The sequence below is a fragment of the Podarcis muralis genome, chromosome 5 (assembly GCF_964188315.1).
Source record: "Podarcis muralis chromosome 5, rPodMur119.hap1.1, whole genome shotgun sequence".
NCBI classification, from domain to species: Eukaryota; Metazoa; Chordata; class Lepidosauria; order Squamata; family Lacertidae; genus Podarcis; species Podarcis muralis.
In genome coordinates this window covers 1,056,083-1,079,661 of record NC_135659.1, presented here as the reverse complement: position 1 = coordinate 1,079,661, position 23,579 = coordinate 1,056,083, and the positions used below count along the sequence as shown (strand labels likewise).

Here is a 23,579-nt window from a genome sequence, read left to right as displayed (position 1 = left end):
TCAATGCAACATTCTGGCCACAATTCAGCGTCATCAGAATCTCAGCTCCCCTTTTCCTTTAAAGCAAGTTTCCACCCAGTCTGGGTGAAATGAAAGGCTTGCACATTTAGGGCAAAATCCCCAAAGCTAGAAGGAGGCTCAGTTCCATGGACTGAGAGATGAGGCCACAGTGCTCTTCATAGCTTCTTGCCCCTCGCAGAAGCAGAATAGATACTGCATACAGCAATGCAAATCTTTATGATTTATATAGGGCACAGAATTCAACTTTTCTAGGTGCAGAATCCTTGTTACTTTGTTCCGTTCAGTCCTGTGTACAAGGGTCAGCAGGAATTCCATCCCCTTATGCACATCAATAGTCGCATTAGAAATTGCCCCACTTTTCTAACAGAGTGAGCATGCTACTTAAGTATAAATCTAGAAATTGTAGCCAGTCACTGGACCGATCAGTTCTCTGCCAAAAACTTCCAAGAACAGACCTGGTGGAACTTGCTCCATTTGGCCATTCTTTGCTCTGGCACAACTCTATAGCCCAAGGTAGAACTTGGTGTGTACCCTTACAGATTGGAGTATTAGCAGACTGGAATGACCCTTAAATCCTTTGTTTCTTTAGCCACCAGCACACACAAACCCACTCCCTACTATGAAATCAGGATATCAGGAACATAGCCCCCCAGAGTGCAGGGGATGAGTTAGACTCAGAGATTGAACTAGGGACCAACTTTGCAGAGAACTGCCTGTCAGAATCAAGAAAGGGCAGTTCAACCCCCCTTTTTGGAGAAGACTCTATTAGCTCTTAAGGAGAGGAAGAGTTGGAAAGCAGTCAAAGCGTTGCTAGGCAATCAGCAGATAAGCAGAGGTCTGAGTCTGGGTTGAGTGAGAGTGAGCAGGAGGGGGGAGGTCAGCCTCTCAGTCCTCAATCCAGGCGTTTGGATAAAATCAGAAGGCAACGGAAGAGCAAGAGGGGAAAGGCAGGAGTCTGGCGTCCTTCCTGTTGTGGGAGGGGCGAGATTTCAGACTGACCAACAAACGTAAATGTGAGCAGGCGAGAAGCTGGGCTCTGGATGTGTCTTTTTGTAAATATACCTACATAGAACTGCCAGAGAGTCAATTACTTCTTATCGGAGCTTGTTGTCTGCTAGAGATGATATATTCCTTTTTTGAAAAATCAAATGTTATCTGCCATTCCAGGCCATGACCATTTCTGGCTTGGTGACACTGGTTTCATCCAGCTGCAACATTTCACTGTATTTCCGAAGCCAAGGTGGGGCAGTTGCAGGACAGGCCAATACTCACCAAAGTAGACCTTCTTAGAGCAGCGTGGGCAGATGTTTGGCTCCCCAGTGAAGGTGGTAATGCTGGTAGCTGAAACACAAATGGGAAGGCATGAATTCTCCAAAATGCTCAGCTCCAACCTCAAGAACTGGATCTGACAGACCTTGATCCTCTTCAGCCAACCAGCTCTGAATGCAGCATCCAAGGAGCAGCCATCATACTGGACAACGCCACACCTATTCTCCTGGAAGGACACAATCATCTTGTGGCACTGAGGTAGACATCTTCTCTTGTGGAGCTGTGTGAAGAGTCATTTTTGGCTGATGAGGTCAAAGGCCTTTGTCAGGTCTAGGAAGTCAATGCACAAGGGTGTCTCTGCTCTCAGCACTTCTCCTATAGCTGACACAGTGAGAAATCTCACCAGCGGCTCTGAGAAGCTGCCAGCATGTGACAGCGGCTGCACCCCAGGAAACGATATTGACTGCCCGGCTTAACCAAGTGAAGGAACCAAATACAGGCTCTGGCAGACTAAGCGGACAAGAGTGGGTCCAATGGTAGAGAAGGCGGTTTCTGCCTGTGCTGTGGACATAAGTGAGGGGCAGATGGGGCTTGTCACCCTGGAAAGGGAGCCCATCCAGGAGACAGAAAACTCTGATACTAACCCTCTGCTGCCTTGTGGGGTATCTTTGGGAGAAGAAAAGGCTAAGGAGTAAACCCTAAATAAATCCAGAGTTGAGTCCTTAAGATGGTCAGATGGCACACTGTACGCCTCCTTCTGGCAACTCTTGCAGCCAAGCTGGTGCCAAATGTCTTGCTCTGCTTTCCTCTGGACCATGTCAGCCAGTGAGGCCGAGAGGGGGCAGCCCTCATCTGGGCATCCCTGGACCTCCAGACACACTGCCCAGGCCTGTGCTGCAGGGAGGTCACTTTGGTGCTGCTAATGCAGCAAAAAGAACGTAGGAGGCAGCAGAAGCTCAACCTGATTGGCGTAAGGTTCAAGTGCTACAGGTTGCCTTCATTGGTGGGAGAGAACATCATGTCTCACTTGTCAGTTTCTGCCCACCTTAAGCCAGGCAGCTTCCAGTCAAGACAGTTCTTACCTGCCGCTGTCTGCAGGCTTCAATGGGTGCTTGGAGCTCAGAGCATCACTTGACAAATGCACTGAACTACTGCACCAGGCAATAAAGAAACAAACCCTCTTGTACCTTGCAATTTGAAATGTCACTTTTCTCTTTCTCTCTCTACTATTAAAACACACAGATATTCACAATAAAAAACAGCACAGCACAGCACAGCACCCACCCTTTCCTTCTAAACAGCCAGTTTCCAAAGCCTGTTGGAACAAGACAGTCTTCACCAGTCAGCAGAAGAACAACAAAGTGGGAACCAGTCTATCTTCTCTAGGAAGGAAGTTCCAAGTCTGTGAGCAGCCACCACCAAAAAGGCCCTGTCCTGCCTCACCACCCAGTGTGCCTATGAGGGTGGGAGGGACCGAGACAAGGGCCTCCCCCAAAGATCTGAGAACCCAGGCAGGTTCTTATGAGGGAACATGGCTTTTCAGGTTGCCTGGACCTAAAATGTATGGAAATTTTCTCCATTTCTGTAGAACTGCAACATACACACAGCACTGAGTATGCAAGGAGCAACAAAAATGGATAGCAAGCTAGTTTTCAGAAATCATGAAATGAGCCAACCACAGAGTCTCCCAATTGCTCAGCAGGGAATGGAAGAAGCAGAGGTGCCTAGGCTGTTGCCTGCCACAACCCCAATGCCCTCGCAGCAGCCCTTCTCCTGCTTCCTGGGCCAGCTGCCTTTTCTGGGACCCAATGCTCACCTTTGCTGGGTCCCTTGGGTGCTGCGCTTGCTTTCTTTTCTTCAACTTTGGATATGTGCTCAATAGGGCCTGGTGCCACTTGCCCTTCAGTTTGGGGCTTATCATAGATGTAGGATCCTGCCCCTCCAATGTTCACACCTGGAAAATGGAGCAGGACAGGTCAGAAGGGCTTTCTGCCCCAAAAGAATTGCTTTCCCGTTCTCCACAGCCATGTCTATGTATTTGAGGGAAGCCATAAACACCTTCCCATCTAGACCATGTTCCTGGTTGCAGCAATGGGCAAAAAGGTTCCTCAGCCTAGCCCAGCCAGCTAAAACCAGCATCAGAACATACAGGGAGCCAGCAGCTTCACAACCGGGTCAGACTACTGGTCCCTATGGCTTAGTATACTGACTTGAAGACAGCTCTTCAGGATCATTCAGACAGGGGTCTTTCGCAGTCTTACATAGTGAGTTGAAGCTGCCTACAAAATTATGTTCTCTCCCAGTGAGCGCCAGCCCTTACTCTGTCCCCAGTGCTTTCAAAGTTTTGGACCCAGCTGCAAATTCCTCTACCGGCACTGTCTGTGTTGGAGGGGTGTTTTCAACAGTAATCAAGATATTGTTGAGAGCCTGTGCTACTAAGGATCTGAACATCCGACCTAAAGGCCTCCCTTGTTCCCTTATCTTAGAAAGCCAGAGTTTAGTAATGCAGATACTGTCACTATCCAGTAACATGTTAGGGGATTTCATCATAAGAGCTCAATTCCTAAACCCAAGGAAGTCCCCTAACAGCAAATGTTAACATGCATTTCATGTTTTCAATATTTCCTATTGGTTTATTTTGTAGTTTGTTAAGTTAATCTGTTTTTAAGGGGAGAAGGTCAGAGCTGCCTTGGGAGTGGGCCCTAGCCATCAGAATGGCTGGAGCTGGTTCCACTACGGGGGTTGCACTGGGACACCTGATCCCAGTGATCCCAGGCACGGGGAGGAGTTGCCTGAGGGCCAGACCACGTTGTTATTAAGGAGGCTGGTTTACTCATTGTCTTAAGAGCATCCCTGCCTCTGGGATAATAATCAAAAGCATGCAGTATTTTTCACTTCTTATTTCATTCATGAGGCAGAAACACTGGGGGTGGGGGAATAGGACTTGGGTAGTTGTAGCAGGGAAAGAGTGGAACATCCACCTCAGCACTTCTCTGTTCCACAAGTTTACATGTAATGTTTTGCTCTGCTCAAAGTTGCTCCTATTTAAAATAGAGCACACCTCTAACCACAAGGTGTGCCACACCAGAGATATGTGAAGACAGACCTTATATAAACTCAAAAGTGATGTCTCTAGTTGGCTTTGGTGATGAGGAGGGGGGGGGGGACTTCCGGGTTGGCGCCATCGGCAAATGGCGGAGTTCCTCCGACTGGAGGAACGGGCTCATTGGAAATTGGGGCTTCCCGCCGCGGCGAAGGCGGGGGCCCGTTAGAAATCCCAGGCGGAGGAAGCCTGGGACCGTGGGGTTTGGCAGAGCACCAAGAGCGCCTCCCCTACTCACGAGGAAACCCATTTTTGGGGCTCCGGAGTGAAGTGGGGTGAGCAGCGCGGTACATCAAACCGATCGCTATTTCCATGGAGGGAAGCCGCGCAGCCATCGCCGGAGAGCGCTGACTTTTTCCTGATGACATTTGGACTCTAAATCAAGTACCCATGAGTAAAAATGGAGAATTGGATTAAGAACTTATAAATTTTATGAATTAGGCACGAAGCGGGAAGGTGTAAACAGGAAGTCCGCCTCCCGTTCTTGTATACGGATTGAAGCAAAGACCTTGCAACCTAATAGCTTAAAAAGTCTTTTTAAAGAATTTTCCTGCACCCATAATCAACAAAACCCCCCTTGGAAGCAGGAAAGGGGGGGGAATTTGACTGTTTAATCCTGCAGGAAGTGAGAGAAGGAATATAAGTTTCTACCGTCCCAAACCTGGGGACGGGGTATCGGGACAGAATCTGCTTGAGACGTCCATCGATTGAAAGTGGAGTACTTTGACAGATAGAAAAAAATAAAAGAAAAGAGAAACAAACTAACTTCAACGCCACCTTCTGCTTTTTTGCTTTAAAGAAACAAAGTATTTGAAACTGAAGGGACTTTGAAATTGAAAGTAACTTTCTTTGTTTGATACTTTCCTGAAAAATGGATACAAATAGAAACTGTGTCCCCTATAGGGAGCCTGTCAGTTTGCGGTCTCAGCTTACATACATGAGGCTTTGGACCGTGGGAACAGCCGTCTGACCTTGTTTTTGAACAGGAATATTTTGGCAGGAAGGTTTGGTGTCTGCCCTTGACAGGACTAATGCTCTCCTTGAGCAGCTGTCCGGGAAAATGAGCCTGATGAATGAAAAATTGGACTTTATGAGTGCTGTTGCCAGTGAATATGACTTAACAGGGAACAAGGATAAAGAAGTTACACAGCGACCAACTCAGGAATCCGGCTTGACAAAGCAAGTTCAAGGGCAGACGGAGAAGGAAGAGGCAGCAGTTATTTCCTATACTACACAAATGGTAAGACCCAAAGTTCTACAGGAACAAAAGCTATTGCCTTGGATGATGGAATTTGGAGAGTGCTGGGAAGCATTTGAAGTTAAGGAAGTCTTCTACTCTAGTGGGACTCTGAAACAGGTGATCAACTACTTGGACAAATACTTTTTGGACTATAAAGATGAGGATTGGGAGTGGATCTGGGGGGAAGGAGACAATCAGATGAAGAAAAATGGAAATCATTACTGAATGGAACCCTCCAGAGACCCACTCCCCCAGAAACTAACAATAGTCAAAGAACTGCGTAAGTACAAACAAGAACAAAAAAATCTGCAGAAGGGGCATAGAAGAGACTTAAGAGCCTCGGACATCAGAACACCGGATTGATGGACTAAGTAATGGACAGAAAGGACTGATATGACCCGAAACCAGGATGAAGGGACGTTGGATGAAAATTAGAAATTGTCTATGTTAATTTTGGAATTAATGTAATATTACTGAAATTTGAGGGATTTGCCGGAAAGGAACTAAATTGGCTTTAGTAGAAATGTTCTTAAGGAAAAATGTATGAATATGTTGTGTTTTTGAAATTTTAAGATTTTTAACATAAGATAAGGTTAAATGGAGTAACGTAAATTGAATAATAGATTATTTTAAAAGAGGGAAAGGGTATGTTGTTTAATAAATAAGATAGAGTGTGATGATTAACTATATAAATTAAAATTGAGAAATATGGGAAGAATTTGCTGAAATAACGAACTAAACTAGAATACAAAAAGGGAGGTGTGAGGAGGTTCAAGAACTAAGCAAATGAAAAACTGTAATTGGAGATTTGTATTTTTTCTTTTTCTTTTATTTTCTATTTTCTCTTTTTTGGGCTAGGGTTGGGGTTCTTTTATGTATTGATGAAATTTTGAATAAATATTATTTAAAAAGAGAGAGAGAGAGAGAGAGATTTATCAGCATTTGTGTCTGGAGTTGAAACGGTCAAACCACCCGGAAAGAAAAACCTACCTTTTGGTCCAAATAATGTTGCGTAACAGGGTTTGTGACAATACGGCTTTCCATCGTGCTAAGACAGAAATGGCAACTGTTAGATTAGCCAGTGTTAAGAAAAGATTATTAGTTTCAAACAATTGTTCACTGAAGGCTGATAAATCACTAAATCATAAAGGGAGGGCACTGACTATTTCATTTGAACTTGAGTCTATAAAGAATCTGGAGATGCCAAAAGGTTTTGTTATTTTATTTGAGATTCTAAATTTGCCATCCACTCACAAAGTGCTTGTTGTAAAATTTAAAAACAATACATCAATATTTTTAAAAGATACTGAGAACATAAAATACGCACACAGTTTCCAGGGATATTTAGAAAATCACAAAGTTAGAGCAAAGGCATGGCAAAAAGAACAAAAAAACCCACATATAGACAGTAGTGATGAGAACACCAAATAATAGATGACAAACTTGAAAGGATGGGAAATAAAATCGACCAAAACGCCAAATTAATTGAGTTGACTCTGAGATTAAGAGGTATCCCCTAAGAGACCGAAGAGATTATAAGCTACCCCTGCCCGTACGGGCCAGTCTTGACAGACTCTGGGGTTGTGCGCCCATCTTACTCTATAGGCCAGGGGCCAGCGCTGTCCAGAGAAACTTCCGGGTCACGTGGCCAGCGTGACATCGCTGCTCTGGCAAGCCAGCGCAGCAGACAAAACGCCGTTTACCTTCCCGCTGGTAAGCGGTCCCTATTTATCTACTTGTGCTTTCGAACTGCTAGGTGGGCAGGAGCTGGGACCGAACGATGGGAGCTCACCCCGCTGCGGGGATTTGAACCGCCGACCTTTCGATCGGCAAGCCCTAGGTGCTGAGGCTTTTACCCACAGCGCCACCCGCGTCCCTTCGAAGAGATTATAGATGAGCAAATTATTAAGGAGCTAGCCAAGTGGTTAGAGCTACAAGAAGGCAAAATACTTAAGGGAACTGAAAAAATATTCAGAGTAAAATCTAGTGTGGCAAAAGCCAACAAGTGGCTGGGAGACTGTTTGGTATCCTTCAGTTCGAGTCAAATTATTGGTCAAAAAATATGGAAGCCCAGGAAAAAAGTGAAATACACGAGTTCTGTGACCCGGAAATTAGCAAAAAAGTTAAATATGTGGGCATATGGCTCACAGTGAAGAACATTAATTTATCTCAGGCTAATTATGCCAGCACCTGGAAGGAGATAAAAAATAAACTGGAAATCTGGAATAGGCTAAATATCTCCTTTTGGGGAAGAATTTCCACGATAAAAATGAGTGTGCTTCCAAAAATGATCTTTTTGTTTCAACTCATCCCAGTTATAGGAACAGCGAGCTGCTTCAAAGATTGCCAGAAGGATATATTAAGATTTATTATTCCCCGACCTGGCCACAGTGATCCATGCAACGGTCATCTCCAGGCTTGACTACTGTAATTCGCTCTACGCGGGGCTGCCCTTGAAGCTGACCCAGAAACTCCAGCGGGTGCAGAATGCTGCAGCGAGGCTCCTCACGGGGTCTCTGCCATGGGAGCATATTCACCCAGTGCTTTTCAAGCTGCACTGGCTCCCGGTGGAGTACAGGGTCAGATTTAAGGTGCTGCTTTTGACCTTTAAAGCCCTTCACGGCCTTGGACCCTCGTACCTTCGGGACCTCCTCTCCCGGTATGCCCCACGGAGAGTCTCAAGGTCCATAAATAGCAACACCCTAGTGGTCCCGGGCCCTAAGGAAGTTAGATTAGCTTCAACCAGAGCCAGGGCCTTTTCAACACTGGCTCCGGCCTGGTGGAACGCTCTGCCTTATGAGACCAGGGCCCTGCAGGATCTGATTTCTTTCCGCAGGGCCTGTAAGACAGAGTTGTTCCGCCTGGCCTTTGGCTTGGAGCCAATTTGATTCCCTCCCCCTCTTTCTTTTTCCTTTTCTCCTCCTGTGATGAGGTTGCATTTTAATATTTTAATGTTTCAATATTTTAATGTTGTATTTTAATCTTGTTTTTAAGTTGTATTCATTCAACTTGTTTTTATTATTGCTTGTTAGCTGCCCTGAGCCCAGCCTGGGGAGGGCGGGGTATAAATAAAATTTATTATTATTATTATTATTATTATTATTATTATTATTATTATTGGAATGGCAGAAAACCTAGTATAAAGCACAAATTATTAATTGATATAAAAGAAAGGGGAGGGTTTGCAGTACCGGATCTGAAACTGTCTCATGAAGCAGCTTGCCTTTCCAGGATACAGGAGTGGATGACATTAAAAAAGACTGGACCTAGAAGGGTTCGATAATAGATACGGCTGGCATGCTTATCTAGGTTATGAGAAGGCCAAAGTGCATAAAGGTTTCTCAAACCATGTGATTAGGAAATCATTATCGAGTGGTACCTCGGGTTACAAATGCTTAGGGTTACGAACTTCGCTAACATGGCTTAGTCATGCTGGCCACGTGACCCGGAAGCTGTACGCCGGCTCCCTCGGCCAATAAAGCGAGATGAGCGCCGCAACCCCAGAGTCGGTCACGACTGGACCTAATGGTCAGGGGTCCCTTTACCTTTACCTTTATTCTCCAAAATGTATAGGCTCCTCCTTGACTGGGAGGACAAGGAGGAAGAAGTAAAATCCGTAATGGTGCAGTGGGCTAGGGACTTTGGCTATAATATCCAAATGGACTCATGGGAGAGGCTTGGGAGGGAAAATTTAAAATTCACTGCATGTTATGATTTAAAAGAAAATTGCATGAAAATGCTCTACAGGTGGTATTTAACACCTGTCAAACTGGCCAGAATGTTTAAATCTAGTCCAAAGACCTGTTGGAAATGCAGGGAGGCAGAAGGCACAATAATCCACATGTGGGGAAACTGTAAGAGTTAGAGCAGGCATCAGCAAACCTTTTCATCAGGGGGCCAGTCTACCGTCCCTGAGATCTTGTGGGGAGCCAGACTATATTTTGAAAAATATAAATACCCTGCAAGCTGGTCCTACAGCTGCCTCCAGACCTGGAGGAGGAACGCACTCTGCATGTGCTCAGGAGCGCGTCTCGGTGCTGCCCACTCACCGGCGTTCTTGACAAGCCCGTACGCCCGGAGCTCCCAGGCGGCATGCACCATGTGCTGCAGCCCGTCGTCTGAGGCCAGGTTGGCGGGCAGGCCGTGCACAGCTCGCCCTCAAGCTGCTCCAGCCAGCCGCTGAGTGCGCCACCAGCAGCAGCGCCGAGCGGTGATGCGCCCGTCACAATGCGCCCGTCACAATACCAGGTTTACCTCAGCGCGCAGACGGCAAGGCTTCGGAATGGCTGCAGAAGCTTCCTGCAGCCAATCCAAAGCCGTGCCAGCATGGCGGAAGTCAGTCCTCGCGCATGGCAAGGTGTTCGTGGCTTCTTTTCAATGAAACGCCGCACCGGTTTAGCTCAGTGCGGGGACCGTCCAAGCGGGCGGCTGTGTCCATGGGCCGGATTTACCAGCCTGGTGGGCCGCATCCAGCCCCCGGGCCATAGTTTGCCGACTCCTGAATTAGAGAATTTTGGGAGATAATTTACAACAAACATTAAAAAAAATGTTCTTTCCCTAAAATGCCTGAAGCCTTCCTGCTAGGAACAATGAACAACTAAATTCCAAACAAATTTAGGATAATTTTCATGTATGCTACAGTAGAATTTTAATTGCAGAGGGTTGGAAAGGAGATGCTATCCCATTCAAGCTATACTGGCAAAACAAAATGCAAGAATATGCAGAACTAGCCAGACTATCAGCAAGGTTTTGAGATGTCACTGATCAAAAATTTAATAGAGAGTGGGATGTGTACAGTTTATTTAAATGAACATTGCAAAAACATAAATCCGTTGGCAGGTCTGGATTGACTCTGCATGTAACAAGAGAACTTTATAAAAGCAATGTTATCAAAATAACTTAGAAGAGATAAAGCTTAGTGTGTAGTAAAAATAACGTAATTTGGGAACCACAATGCAGGGACCAGAGGTCATGTGGAAACCAGCTACAAACTTACCTACAACAAGCGCTAATTATGGAATGAATGTTTGTTTATTTTTTTCTTTCTGTTGATTACCAGTACTTTGTGTTGTGTAGTTTTTTTAAAAAAACCAATAAAGCATTTTTTAAAAAATCAAATCAAAATATCAAATATCAAATGCAAGCTTTTGAAGTCAACTGAATTATCCAGCTCACATCAAAATCTGAGCTGGCAAAAAATCTGATTGACTTGCCTAAGATCCAGGACAAAGCGCCGCCTTTCATATGGCAGGCCTACCAAAGCCATCTGCACCAGCTGCCAAATATCCTTCCTTTTACTCATCTGGCAAAGCAGCAGTAGCAGCAGCAGCTTGCAGCGAGAAGAAAGAGGCTTGTTCTCTCCCTGCCTCCTCATCGCCCTGGGGCACCAGAATAACCTTTCAGCAAACCAGCACCTTTCCTGCTCCTCTCTTTTTTAAACTGTGTTTATTAAGTTTTATAAACAGATGAACAAAGCAAATAATTCAGCAATAACAGATTATGCTGTAAAGCAGCAATTTTTTGACATGGGCCTTTTCAGATGCTACATGTGTGTTTTCATATACTTATAACAAATTGAAGATGAGAATTTGTCAATCATCCACAATTTTTAGTGACAGGAGTATCATATTTCCACATGGAAAACTAGGAGGAACATGTCTATACTTGTTTATATTGAGGTTTTGAGATGCATATGTATGAGGACGTATTCAGGTATTGCATGTTTAGTTGTTCATTAGGTTTCATTCAGTGCTCTAGTACCTACGTAAATGTGCCGTGTTGCTCTAGCATGAACATCACAAGCATAGCAAACAATATTGGCAGTATCTGCACTTAACTGTCAACAGGAGTCAATTTGTGAGAGGAAATGGTGATAAGGCATGAACATATTTCTCCCTTAATGCGAGGAATGCACTGCTTGTACTTCCATAGAAGGAAAAGCAAATACAGCTTGAGAAAACATCCTTCCACCTTCCAGTAGCAACAGCAGGCTTGTCATCAGTTAGCAGACAAGAGAGAAGCTCACCCACCACGTGAAGCATGGAAAGAAAATTGCTGGGTGTGACTCCTCCAAGTGTGGGACGTGGTGCAGTCAGGGAGAAACCATCCCAGCTCCCTGGAAGCACTCCAGTGTGCTGGCTAAGACACACCTTCAGAGAGAAAGTGCTTCTCGGGTGAGTCACTTTTCTCAGATTTCACATAATGGGGAACCTCATGCCTTGAAAGCAGATGATTCCTACCTACAGCTCTCTATGTGGGCACACTTGATAGGGCAGTACCCAGATACACTTTCCTTCTGCTCTCTCTACAACATTAATTGGGGAATAAATGATGTTTGCTTGAGCAAAGTGCCCCTAGGCCAGGAGCAGAAGAGCTGAAGCAATAATAATTTCTGGTTCCCAAGTGGGAAGGAAGAGTAGAAGTCACCTTCCAACAATTTACAATGACTCGAAGTCTAGGCTTAGGAGCATATGCCAAGCACTTTGGAGCAAAAATATTTTTATAATTAATCAAGGTATTGTCTAAGGTATGATTTAACCTCCTTATTTAGTTTTTAGAAGGAACAACAAGAGGAACCACTCTCCAGATTCAAATGGAGTAATTACACGTACAGACAGAAAGGGGGAAAGATAGGCATAAATCATTTCATAAACTTATCTGAAATGGCACAGAAACTTAGGGGGGGGAAATGAAAAGCTTTTGCTTTCAGGCAACACAGAATTAGGTAGAATAATTTCTTTCCTTTCTAATTTGTCATTCCTGTTTCTTGTTCTGCCACTGAAAAGATACTCCTGATGAACTATCCTTGTGCAAAGTGAAATTGGAAGCCCATCTTAACATGCAACAAATCCCACACAACCCTGTGAACTGGAAAGCGCCTACTGCGCTGGAGCCTCACAGACTGGGAGGTGCTGCCCCAATTGTTACTCTGGGTAATTGTGACAGTGAAGAGCTGGAACACCTTATCCTGCATGACACTACAATTGCCCCAAACATCTTGAGGGTAAACACTTTGTTGGCAGAATTCAGAAGAGAGGCTATTGGCCAAAATATATCCACCCAGTTAACAGATCAAAGGCAAGCGCTCCCAGAAACTACCCCAATGCAGCAGGCCATGTCCAGTGGGACTCTTACCTCAGCATGCCCACCAGGAGTCAGGGTCTTGTTGCAGCGCTCACACTTCAAACAGAACTTGTGCCAGTCCTTTCCCAACGAAGTTACTTTCTCAGCTGCACAGCAGAGAAACAAGAAAACATGTAATCAAAATATGAACTTTCAGATACCTACAAACTGGCTCCCCATGCCAAACATCACGCCCAGCGCTTTTTTCCTGGCAGAACGCTCCAGAACACAGTTCAGAGACCTTTTTCTTTCCCTAAATCAGAGCCCTGCGCCTTCTTCCCAAAGCCCAGGAAGCTTCTGCCTGGCTTAGGAAGGGAGGCGAAATGCTCTGGCAGGGTCCAAGAGCCTTCCCACTTCCTTCCCCAAGCCAGGCAAGCACTTCCCACCTCAGAGGAGGCAGGAGGGCTGCAGGATCCTGACAGAAGCCTTGCATCTGCTTCTCAAAGCCTGAGAAGCAAAATGCAGAGCAAGGCAAGGCAAATTCATGTGCAGAAGAGGCAGGGAGGGCAATTTGGATACTGCCAGGAGGGGTGAACCCTTTGCCCTCTTTTCCTGTCCCAGGTTCTGTTCACCTTGAAAAGGCATGAGATGCTCCCCCCAGACTGGGATGCAACTCAGCTTGCACTGGAGGCTGATGTGTCTGCCTAGGACAGAGCAGATAGAAAGAGGAACTGCCAAGTTTCCTAGACTGAGGAGGAGCCGCTAGGGGCGCATTGGAAGATGGCTGACAATAACATCTCTCCGACCCACACGAGGTAATTAGGAGGCTGTGATGGGAGTAAATAGCCTCCCTACCCCCCCAAGGTTGGGGGGGGCTGCCCTTGCCTGCTGTGCCCTATACCACCCCCAAATTTGTGGGGATGGGGGCACTAGGCAGAATGCCCTCCTGTGGATCTTGGTGCTCCTGGACGCTGTCTCTGATCCGCGCCGCTAGCTGCAAGAACTTCAAAAGAATCAATTAGGAGGAAGGGAATACACATATTACAAGGAAGGAGGGGGAGTAAAGACTGCTAACTGAAGAGATCTCTGATAAACAAGACGAGTCGGAGGAATAAGAATAAATCATGAGAAGATACGCCAAGACTCGGTATGGCAAAGGGACTGGATGGGGGAGGGGAAAAAACACTTTCCTTTCTTTCCTCTATGTGATTAAACAAGAATCCCCCCCCCCTCACAAGTCAGAAATGTCGTTTTAATGACTTAAGCTGTGGATTTAAGACTGTGTGGAGATAAATTTTCTAACCAAAGCATGTTTTAAGAAGATTGTGGAATGTATAAGAGCTTTGGAATGACGCAGTTAAAAATACCGTCGCCATGTTGGCAAGCTCTGTCGAAGGACTTGAGTCTGGGAGGAGGAATAGAGCTGCTTTTGTATTGTGTGTGAGACTCCTCAATCTCCTCCTCCTGACAGTTTGCGAGATAAATGATGGAAAGAGCGATGTTATTTATGAAAACAATGATATATGGAAACCATCTCGATATGAGGATTGGACGAACGGAAAATTCACACAGGATTACAATTGGGGTTTATCAGCTTAAGGAGATTATCAGAAGAGATCATAAATAAAAAAATAAAAAAATATATACGAACAAGATGAGATGTGGAAACAGCAAGATAAGTCTGGATAGAATTATGAACTTTATTTGGACTGATTTGGATATTAACGCAGCAGCAAGAAGATGATTGGAATCCCCCTTCGGAACTTGAAATATGTGTCCCCTCAACAAAAAATTTAAAATTTGGCTTTGTAATTCGGAATTTATGTGATGTGATTTGATTTGATTTGATTTGATTGGTCGGTTAATAAAAATTATTATTTAAAAAAAGTTTCCTAGACTGACCTTTCTGACCTAACCTGGGCTGACCTTCCCTCCAGTCTAGACTGATACTCTTAGGGATAAGGGCCTCATTTCCTTCTTTCTTCTTCAACCTCACTTTGAGAGAGGAGACAACTTTTGTGTTTCTCCTGCTGAGATGCAAGAGCAAACATGGAGAACAAGAGAGAGAAAAGGAGGACCATTTCTCACTATGGACTTTTTGCACCTCTTGTAAGAGCCAAGCATGTGGGAGAGAAGTCACACCTTTCTTTCCAGAGCTCTCCATGGGGACAACCACAAGGAATGGGTAGCTAGAAAAGTGTTGTAATGCCCTTCAATCCTACACTGCTTCCAGGACCCAGTTGCTGGATGCTGTCCCAGTGGACAGTCCTCTACCTAGGCAGTTGAAAAATAGACAGAATTACAGTGGTACCTCAGGTTACAAACACCTCGGGTTACAAACACTTCGGGTTACAGACTCCACTAATCTGGAAGTAGTACCTCGGGTTAAGAACTTTGACCCAGGATGAGAACAGAAATTGCGCGGTGGCGGTGCAGTGGCAGCTGGAGGCTCCATTAGGCAAGGTGGTACCTCAGGTTAAGAACAGTTTCAGGTTAAGAATGGACCTCCGGAACAAATTAAGTTTGTAACCAGAGGTACCACTGTACCAGCTGAAGAACCCTCTATCCTCTATTCCTCTTGCTGCTGCTGCAATAGCGTCTCAGAAAATATAATATGAACCCCCTTTCTTCCTTTCTCTCTTGGGGACTGAAGCACCTTAAGACTAAAAGAACCTCATTCACTGTTAAACCAGTATTTGACTTGCAGAGGTTTAATTCAAGTTTGTGTTCAAGTCAGTTAAGATATTGGGGTGAATCCTAGATCACTGAAAAGAATCTCTCTGTTTTCAAGTTCAACCCCTTCCTTTTTGGAAATTCTTAAATTGCTTTTGCTTGCAATGCCTTGTTGGAATAACTGGACATGAAAAGGGGTTGCTTTCCTTCATAAGTGTAAATCACCCCATGGATGTGAAAGATTAGCCATTCCAGTTGCTTTGCTAACAGCCCAGTGCCCCAACTATATCTGTGATTAATGTATGTCAGTTCAGTAATGTTTGTTAGCCGTCTGTTGGTGTTAGTTGTCAAGCATTGCTGGAGTTTATCTGGAGCAATGGAGATACTTTGGAATTGTATGTATCGATATATATATCTGTATCTGCAAAAGCCTACAAATTGTATATATCCACGTCCAGAACAGTTTTACTAAGCCTTATCTTCTGCAACAGTAAAAACTATTTGGACCTTAAGCTCCTTCATGTGGTTACTGGAACTGGGAGCAACTTTTTAAATATTTATATTTTATTAGGGTGATTTCAATCAAAAGAAATATAGTGATACAGAAAAAAGGAAGAGTGAGAGGGACAAAAACAACAACAACAAAGATACATATAAAAGTGGAAATTTGGAGGGGGGAAGCAATATACAATTTTCCCATACATTCTTATATAAATTGGCATAGTGTTATTGTCCTAGTGCTTATGTAAATATTAATAGCCTACTGCATTTTGTATAAACTCATTCCAAATGTTATCGTATTTATCCATATTTATTTATGCACCTGTCAGCAGTCTGTTCATAAATTGTCAGTGATGTCATATAGTCAGTCCATTGATTGAATGATATCAAAGCTTCATTTTTCCAATTCCTCAATATCAATCTCTTGGCCATCTTTCGGGCACAGAAAATCCATTTCCATTGTCCCGTTGAAAATTTCCATACAGCAAGTATATAGTTCAATAAAATATTCTCCACTGAAAGATTTAACTTTTTCTGCATAGTCATAGTTACACAGTCCAGCATTTTCTCCTAGAACTTGTTAAATAAAGAGCACTGTACAAACATGTGTTTCAGAGAGGCATTGTCCTTGCCACATCTCCAACACTTAGCTATCTTAAAAAGGTAAAGGTACCCCTGCCCGTACGGGCCAGTCTTGACAGACTCTGGGGTTGTGCGCCCATCTCACTTAAGAGGCCGGGGGCCAGCGCTGTCCGAAGACACTTCCGGGTCACGTGGCCAGCATGACAAGCTGCATCTGGCAAGCCAGCGCAGCACACGGAAACGTCGTTTACCTTCCCGCTGGTAAGCGGTCCCTATTTATCTACTTGCACCCAGGGGTGCTTTCGAACTGCTAGGTTGGCAGGTGCTGGGACCGAGCAGCGGGAGGGCACCCCGCCGTGGGGATTCGAACCGCCGACCTTTCGATCGGCAAGCCCTAGGCGCTGAGGCTTTTACCCACAGCGCCACCCGCGTCCCCTTAGCTATCTTAGCTACCCCTTTTTTATACAACCGTAAAGGAGTCCAATAAACTCTAAATATTATTTTCTGATGTATTAGTTTTAATTTTAAATCTAATGACACCTTGGGTATTGAAGCTAAAACATTTTAAAACATTTTCCCACTGTCTGAGTAATATTGAAAATTCCAATTCTTTATTACAATCATCTCTTGCAGTCTGCATATTGAACTTGTGTATTCTTAATAGATATCTATAAAAAGTAATTGCTGGCTTTTTATTTATGAATAGTTGTCCAATTGCTCCAATATTTCAGGTGTCTCAGAAGCTGAAAGGGGTGATGGCTCAAACACACTTGTTATGAGATGTTGTACTTGAAGATATTGTCACTGGGCTGCATCTGATAGGTGATATTTTTGTCTTAAACAGCAAAAGCATAAAATTCATCTTCCTCATCTATCAGTTGGTCCAATGTCAGTACACCTTCTTCCATCCAATTTTTCCATATCACCATCTTTTTTTTGCAGTTCTTAGTGTGGGGTTTCCCCACAGGTAAGTTTAGCATGTAAAAGTGGAACAAATTTGTTTTTATTAGCCAATGTATTCCATATTCTTCTGTGATTTAATTGTTTCCAGAGTCCCCTGACATTTCAGATATTTTAATCCTAGTATTGTCCAACCAACCAAAGGTGCTATGTACATATATTCTAGCGTTGCCCGCATTGGAAAATTATGGCCAACAGTGGAATTCCAATATTTAGTACTTGACCGTAGGTAAACATAATTATATAATTCCAAATTTGGGATTTCGAAACCGCCTTCTTTAATTTGTAGCTGCATTCTCTGCAAGGATATTCTCGGTGCTGCTGAGCCCCAAAGGCATTTCAATGAACAATGAGTTTATCTTTTGAAAATATGATCCAGATATAAAAACTGGAAGTCCTATCAAGATATAAATGAATCTGGGAATAATATTCATTTTGAGAGCATTCGCCCAAAGGGTAAGGTTCAATGACTCCCACCTATCGATATCTGAAGAAGCCTCTTTTATTAATTTATTCATATGAACTGTAACTAACTGTGTTTCATCTCTTGACATTAACATACCTAAATATTTAATAGATTTGGAACAAACCTGAAATTGTTATTCCTTGAATGAGTGTGCAAACTGGGAGCAACTTCACTGTAAGTGTATCTCACCTGAGATTCCCAACATGGCTTGCTGTCATGGCATTTGTAAACACAGAATAGTTGCTTCATCACAAAAGCAAAGTGACTCTGAAAGCTCAAGAGGTTCAGACACCATGTAACCCAAGCTCAGAACCTCAGGCAAATTACTTTGGTGCTGGTATCCTGACAGGGAGAAGAAAAAAACACCCTGATAGCACATTCAGCACCATCCTCTTGCTGACACTCAACAGCAATAGCCACTGGCATCTCCCATATCAGCAGCAGAGAACGTGTACAGCCAGTGTACCCCAAGCACCAACCGGGCAGGGGGAGAGAACGCAACAAAGCAGCAGCTGCCATCTCAGTTACTCTTAGAACTGAAGTCCTGCCTGACACTGTGTGGATCAGGTATCTGCCTTTTAATATTTTAGGCTATTTTCGAATTAGAGCAGACATGCTTAGGCTTTCCAGCTTGACTGCAACATTATCAGCTGCCGGGAGCGCACTAAAACTCTCTCTTGTGCATAGGATAACAGGCGAAATGGAGCCTTCCTTCCTGGCCCATTTGCCTCACATCAAACACCAGAGGCAGAACCTCAAGCAAAGGAGAAGGCGCACGCGGTCTTTGCTCTCACATGCCAAAAGCTGCGGCCAACGTGGCAGAGTCCGGTCTCCAGGGTGACTACACATTTTGGTGGCTAAGAAATCCACATGCTCTGGAAAAATAGGGACAAGCCATTTTGAGCCTTGGAATAAAAACACCAGATTTCAACCCCATGGCACAATTGCCATGGGGTTAGCTAGCCACTGCACTAGTAGGCAAGTCTGGGGAGCAGGAGCAGAAGAAACAGTGCTAAGGCCCACTATTCAACTCCTCTCAAAAGCTGAGACATCAAATGCTTTTCTGGCTGTAAACTAGAAGAAGAAGAAGAAGAAGAAGAAGAAGAAGAAGAAGAAGAGGAGGAGGAGGAGGAGGAGGAGTTTGGATTTGATATCCCGCCTTTCACTCCCCTTCAGGAGTCTCAAAGCGGCTAACAATCTCCTTTCCCTTCCTCCCCCACAACAAACACTCTGTGAGGTGAGTGGGGCTGAGAGACTTCAGAGAAGTGTGACTAGCCCAAGGTCACCCAGCAGCTGCAGGTGGAGGAGCGGGGAAGCGAACCCGGTTTACCAGATTATGAGTCCACCGCTCTTAACTACTACACCACACTGGCTCTCTAGACCTGCAGGTCCCATTTCCTTCATATCCTGCCTAGTCTCTCTGTAATTCCTTGACAGTTCAACTTGTCCTCAATAGCATGACAGTGAAAGCACTGAAGAACAAGAGGAAATGAATCAGACTTACAACAGAGCAGATTTTCTACTGACAAAATTTCAGATGCTTCCTGGTCTACTTCCAGCTTCTTACCCAAGGAATCCAATTCCTTTGGGAAGTCACTTCCCCAAGAAGTACCGTAGTTATCACCACTAGCTTAGATGTTCTTAAAGGACATCTTAAAGGAGTAGAGGCCTACCAACGGCTAGTCACTATTGCAGACAAACACAACCTTTATGTCCATAGGCATTGTACTTCTCAATGCAAATATGCTGATATGTACAGATTACTTTCACACTCTGTGGGCAGTTGGTTGTAAATGGACCCATGGAAGTCGCAGGAAGGGAGGGAGGCAGCTGCAGTCTCACAAATTATCCGCTATGTTATGTTCTCTCACAAATCTCACGAGATCCACAAATCATTATTGCATTATGGTCTTTAGAACTCTCAGCAGTTTTTAATACTTTAGGGTGGCAAATTCTGGCAAACTGCTTGTGGAATCTTGAAAGAAACAGAGTTTTAAAAGTTAAGTTGCCCCCACAGACCATGTTGGCCAAGTTTCTGTGCTACTTTGGAAATGTCCTGAAAGTATCAGTGCTATCACCTCTGGGATGCCAAATGAAGCTGCTGGATGAAACTGTCCAGAGGTTGGACATACCAGTGTGATAAAACCAACCTCTATTTTTATTTTGCTATCAAACCAGCCGTTGACACTGTGGCCAAGTGAGTGAGGATAAGCCGCTTGTGACAGAGTCCAGACAAGTTGATTAGGATGGCAGGGCTGTCTGCCACTTACGGTTTCCTCTCTCCCCACCCAGCACCCACGGGAAGGTGTTTGCTGTTTAGAAAGACTGCAGGACCCAGGGTTCTTCTAAGTTATAATTACATATTTACAGGAGAATATGCTTGCTGCTGCACGCATATACATCGTGCCATAGTAGTGCTGCAGGAGTTGCCACAGTCACACATCATCACCACTGCTTCATTAGTCATGGCTGCTATTAACCCTCCATTTCATGGAACACAAATCACATGCTTAGAATTCAGGGAAGACAGTGGCTTTGACCTTGTTCTGGGTTTTGCAGAAGCAGCACCTCACTGCAAAGCCCAACTGGGAAGTGCAAAAAACTACATGTCCCTCTGGGAGGTGGGAAGGACAAAGGATTTCTCTCTTGGAAAGGCGGCAGCAGTGCCTCATGCTGCTCCCTCCTGCAAACAACCTTCCCTCCCTGCCACATGCTACCCATAGAGAAAATAAGGGGCCACTGCTTCTCAGGCTCTTCAGGATTTCATAGAAGGCAGGTGTTATGTACTGAAGTTCTCACCCAGCAGCCCGCGTCTTGCTAGGAAGCCAGTTCCAGTGCATCATGAAGAGGCCAGCAGTGATGAGGCATCCTCCAGTGAAGACGATGACGTGCACCAGACAAAGTGGGAGTGCAGGAAGTTCCAAAAGAAGTCCAAGGGCCAAGCGGAATGTGCCGGCTGCGGAGGCAACCATTCCTGTGCCAAGTGTCGATTCAGAGATGCCATCTGTCAGAAGTGTTCCAGAAGGGGCCACATCGCTAAGGTCTGTTGATCGGCTCCGTCTGACACCCCCCCCTTCACTGACTCACAAGTCCAAGTCGTCACTCCAGTCCGCCAAGGAAAGCTGTTTCGCTCTCACAAACTGCCGCTGCCCGTCTGGAACCACGATTGGCCAAACCGATTCGCCTACGCGACGCAAGCTGAAAGTCACAGTGCTCATTGAAGGAGCTCCATGTGACATGGAAATCGACACCGGGTCTGCTCTGTCCATCGTGTCTTGGAGCACCATCAAAAGACTGGTACCCAGAGTGTCCAAAAGGCAACTCGACTCTCACCGCATACACCTGAGAGACTACCAGGGAAACGACATTCCCGTGGTAGGCGTTGGCCGGTTCTGGATCGCCTTCAAGGATTTTTCAGGCCTGCTCCGACTGGTAGTGGTCGAAGGTCAGCGGCCAAGCCTCCTAGGGCTAGACTGGTTTGATGCCCTCGGCCTGGAAGTCACCGGCATCAACTGCATCTCTAACGCAGAGACTGAGGGTCTGGTCAAAGACTTTGCTGAGGTTTTTGACAGCACTTTGGGGCAATATACAGGTACGCCCATCTCCTTTAGCCTTGATCCACAAGTCGCCCCCATCAAGCTAAAGCCACGCCGGGCTCCCTTTGCTCTCAAGGCTAAGGTGGACGAACAACTGGACAAGCTGATCGCCCAAGGAGTTTTGGAGCCGGTTGACCATGCCAAGTGGGAAACCCCCATCGTCACGCCTGTCAAGCCAGATGGGTCGGTGAGAATCTACGCTGACTACAAGTGCACGATCAACAAGGCACTTCAGCAGCACGCTTATCCGGTTCCTGTTGTCCAACATCTGCTGCATTCCCTGGGTGAGGGTAAGGTCCTCGCTAAGCTGGACCTTGCCCAAGCCTATCAACAACTGCCCGTCGATGATGCCACTGCTGAAGCCCAGACGATCGTCACCCACCGAGGGGCATTCCGTTGCCACTGGTTGCAGTTCGGGGTGAGTGTGGCTCCTGGCATCTTCCAAAGCCTTATGGAGCGTCTCCTGCAAGGGCTTCCGGGCGTGGTACCACATTTTGATGACGTCTTGGTGTCCGCAGACTCACACCAGCAGCTGTTCGAACGCCTCCGTGCCGTGCTGACCAGGTTCCAGGAGGCCGGGCTCAAGGTAAAGAGGGAGAAGTGCCAGATCGCCGTTCCACAGGTGGACTTCCTGGGCTATCTTATCGACGCCTCTGGCCTTCACCCGACCACATCCAAGATCTGCGGTATCTAGCAGGCCCCCATCCCAAAGAACAAGACGGAGTTGCAGGCGTTCCTGGGACTGCTGAACTTTTATAACATGTTCCTGCCCCACAAAGCCACGGTGGCTGAGCCTCTTCACCGACTCCTCAGCACGAAGACACCTTGGTCCTGGGGTCATCGGGAGACGGCCGCCTTCAACGCGGTCAAGGCTCTCCTTTCATCGGACAGTGTGCTGGTACAGTACAGTGAAGCCAGGCCGCTGGTCCTTGCCTGCAACGCCTCACCTTTTGGCATCGGTGCTGTCCTTAGCCACTGTTTTCCAGACGGAAAAGAAGCACCGCTCGCCTACCTTTCCAGGACGCTAACTCTGACTGAACGGAATTACAGCCAGCTTAACAAGGAGGCACTGGCACTTGTGGCTGGACTGAAGAAGTTCCATGAATACCTCTATGGCAGGACTTTTGACCTCATCACCGACCACAAGCCACTCCTGGGCCTTGTCGCCGGTGATCATCCAACTCCACCGGTCCTCTCGCCGCGCATGCTGTGATGGACTGTTTTCCTGGCTGCCTACCACTACCGGCTCATCCATCGCCCGGGGAAATCAATGGGCCATGCCGACGCCCTCAGCCGTTGCCCTCTTCCAGCGTTTGTGGAAGACCAGGCTCCTGCTTCATCACTCCTCCTGATTGAGGATCTTCCTGCACCACCTGTAACGGCTGCCACTGTGGTCTCCGCATCTGCCGAGGATCGCACCATCAGCTGTGTGCTCAACTGGGTGTGGAGGGGGTGGCCACAAGGGCCCTTTGCATTGGAGTTCCAGCCCTTCGCAACCAGACAACATGAACTCTTGGCTCCTCGCGACTGTCTGCTGTGGGGAGACCGCGTCGTGACTCTGTCAACGCGTCCTTGAGGCTCTGCACGTTGGCCACCCAGGAATCGTCAAAATGAAGGCGTTCGCTCGGTGTTACGTCTAGTGGCCTAACATGGACGATGCACTGCCTGGGTTTCCGCCTGTCAAGCGTGCCAAGAATCGAGGCCTGCGCCACCGGCAGCTAAGGGACACACCTGGGAGACGCCCAAGACACCCTGGTTGAGGGTGCACATTGATCTGGCCGGCCCCTTTCACGGCCAGACCTTTATGGTAGTGGTGGACGCCTATTCCAAATGGCTGGAGGTGGCCCTGATGCCCTCCACTACTACCGAGGCCGTCATCCAGATGCTGCGAGGCCTCTTTGCGATGCATGGGTGTCCTGATGTCCTTGTCTCTGACAACGGACCACATTTCATGTCAGGCACTTTTGAGCGGTACCTTTAGGGACTGGGCATCCGCCGTGCCCTAACGGCACCATTTCATCCGTCCAGCAACGGGCAAACAGAGAGAATGGTGCGCTCGACAAAAGAGGCACTGGCGCGCCTGGACCGGGGAGACTGGCACGAGTG

At 46.1% G+C, this 23,579-nt stretch overlaps 1 protein-coding gene and 1 long non-coding RNA gene across 4 annotated transcripts in view; one reads left to right on the top strand and one right to left on the bottom strand.

Annotated features, from left to right (window-relative positions):
* LOC114598400 (cysteine-rich protein 2) overlaps positions 1-23,579 on the bottom strand; it is a 51,826-nt gene that overhangs the window by 4,646 nt on the left and 23,601 nt on the right. The window contains exons 1-5 of one of the 2 annotated variants that reach the window (XM_077928136.1): positions 13,328-13,355; positions 12,768-12,862; positions 6,624-6,681; positions 3,107-3,244; positions 1,294-1,362 (exon numbers count right to left, since the gene is read on the bottom strand). In XM_077928136.1, coding sequence (XP_077784262.1) covers positions 1,294-1,362; positions 3,107-3,244; positions 6,624-6,681; positions 12,768-12,862; positions 13,328-13,340 — 373 coding nt within the window. In that variant the 5' untranslated portion in view covers positions 13,341-13,355. Of the gene's footprint in view, positions 1-1,293; positions 1,363-3,106; positions 3,245-6,623; positions 6,682-12,767; positions 12,863-13,327; positions 13,356-23,579 lie in introns of those variants that run through there. The other variant, XM_077928135.1, reaches the window with a different exon arrangement.
* On the top strand, positions 11,538-14,582 carry LOC144327728 (uncharacterized). 2 transcript variants are annotated; one of them, XR_013392799.1, is made up of 2 exons: positions 11,538-11,806; positions 13,317-14,582. It is a non-coding gene; the product is annotated as an uncharacterized LOC144327728 (long non-coding RNA). The 2 variants fall into 2 exon arrangements; XR_013392800.1 differs by having other exon boundaries at positions 12,419-14,582.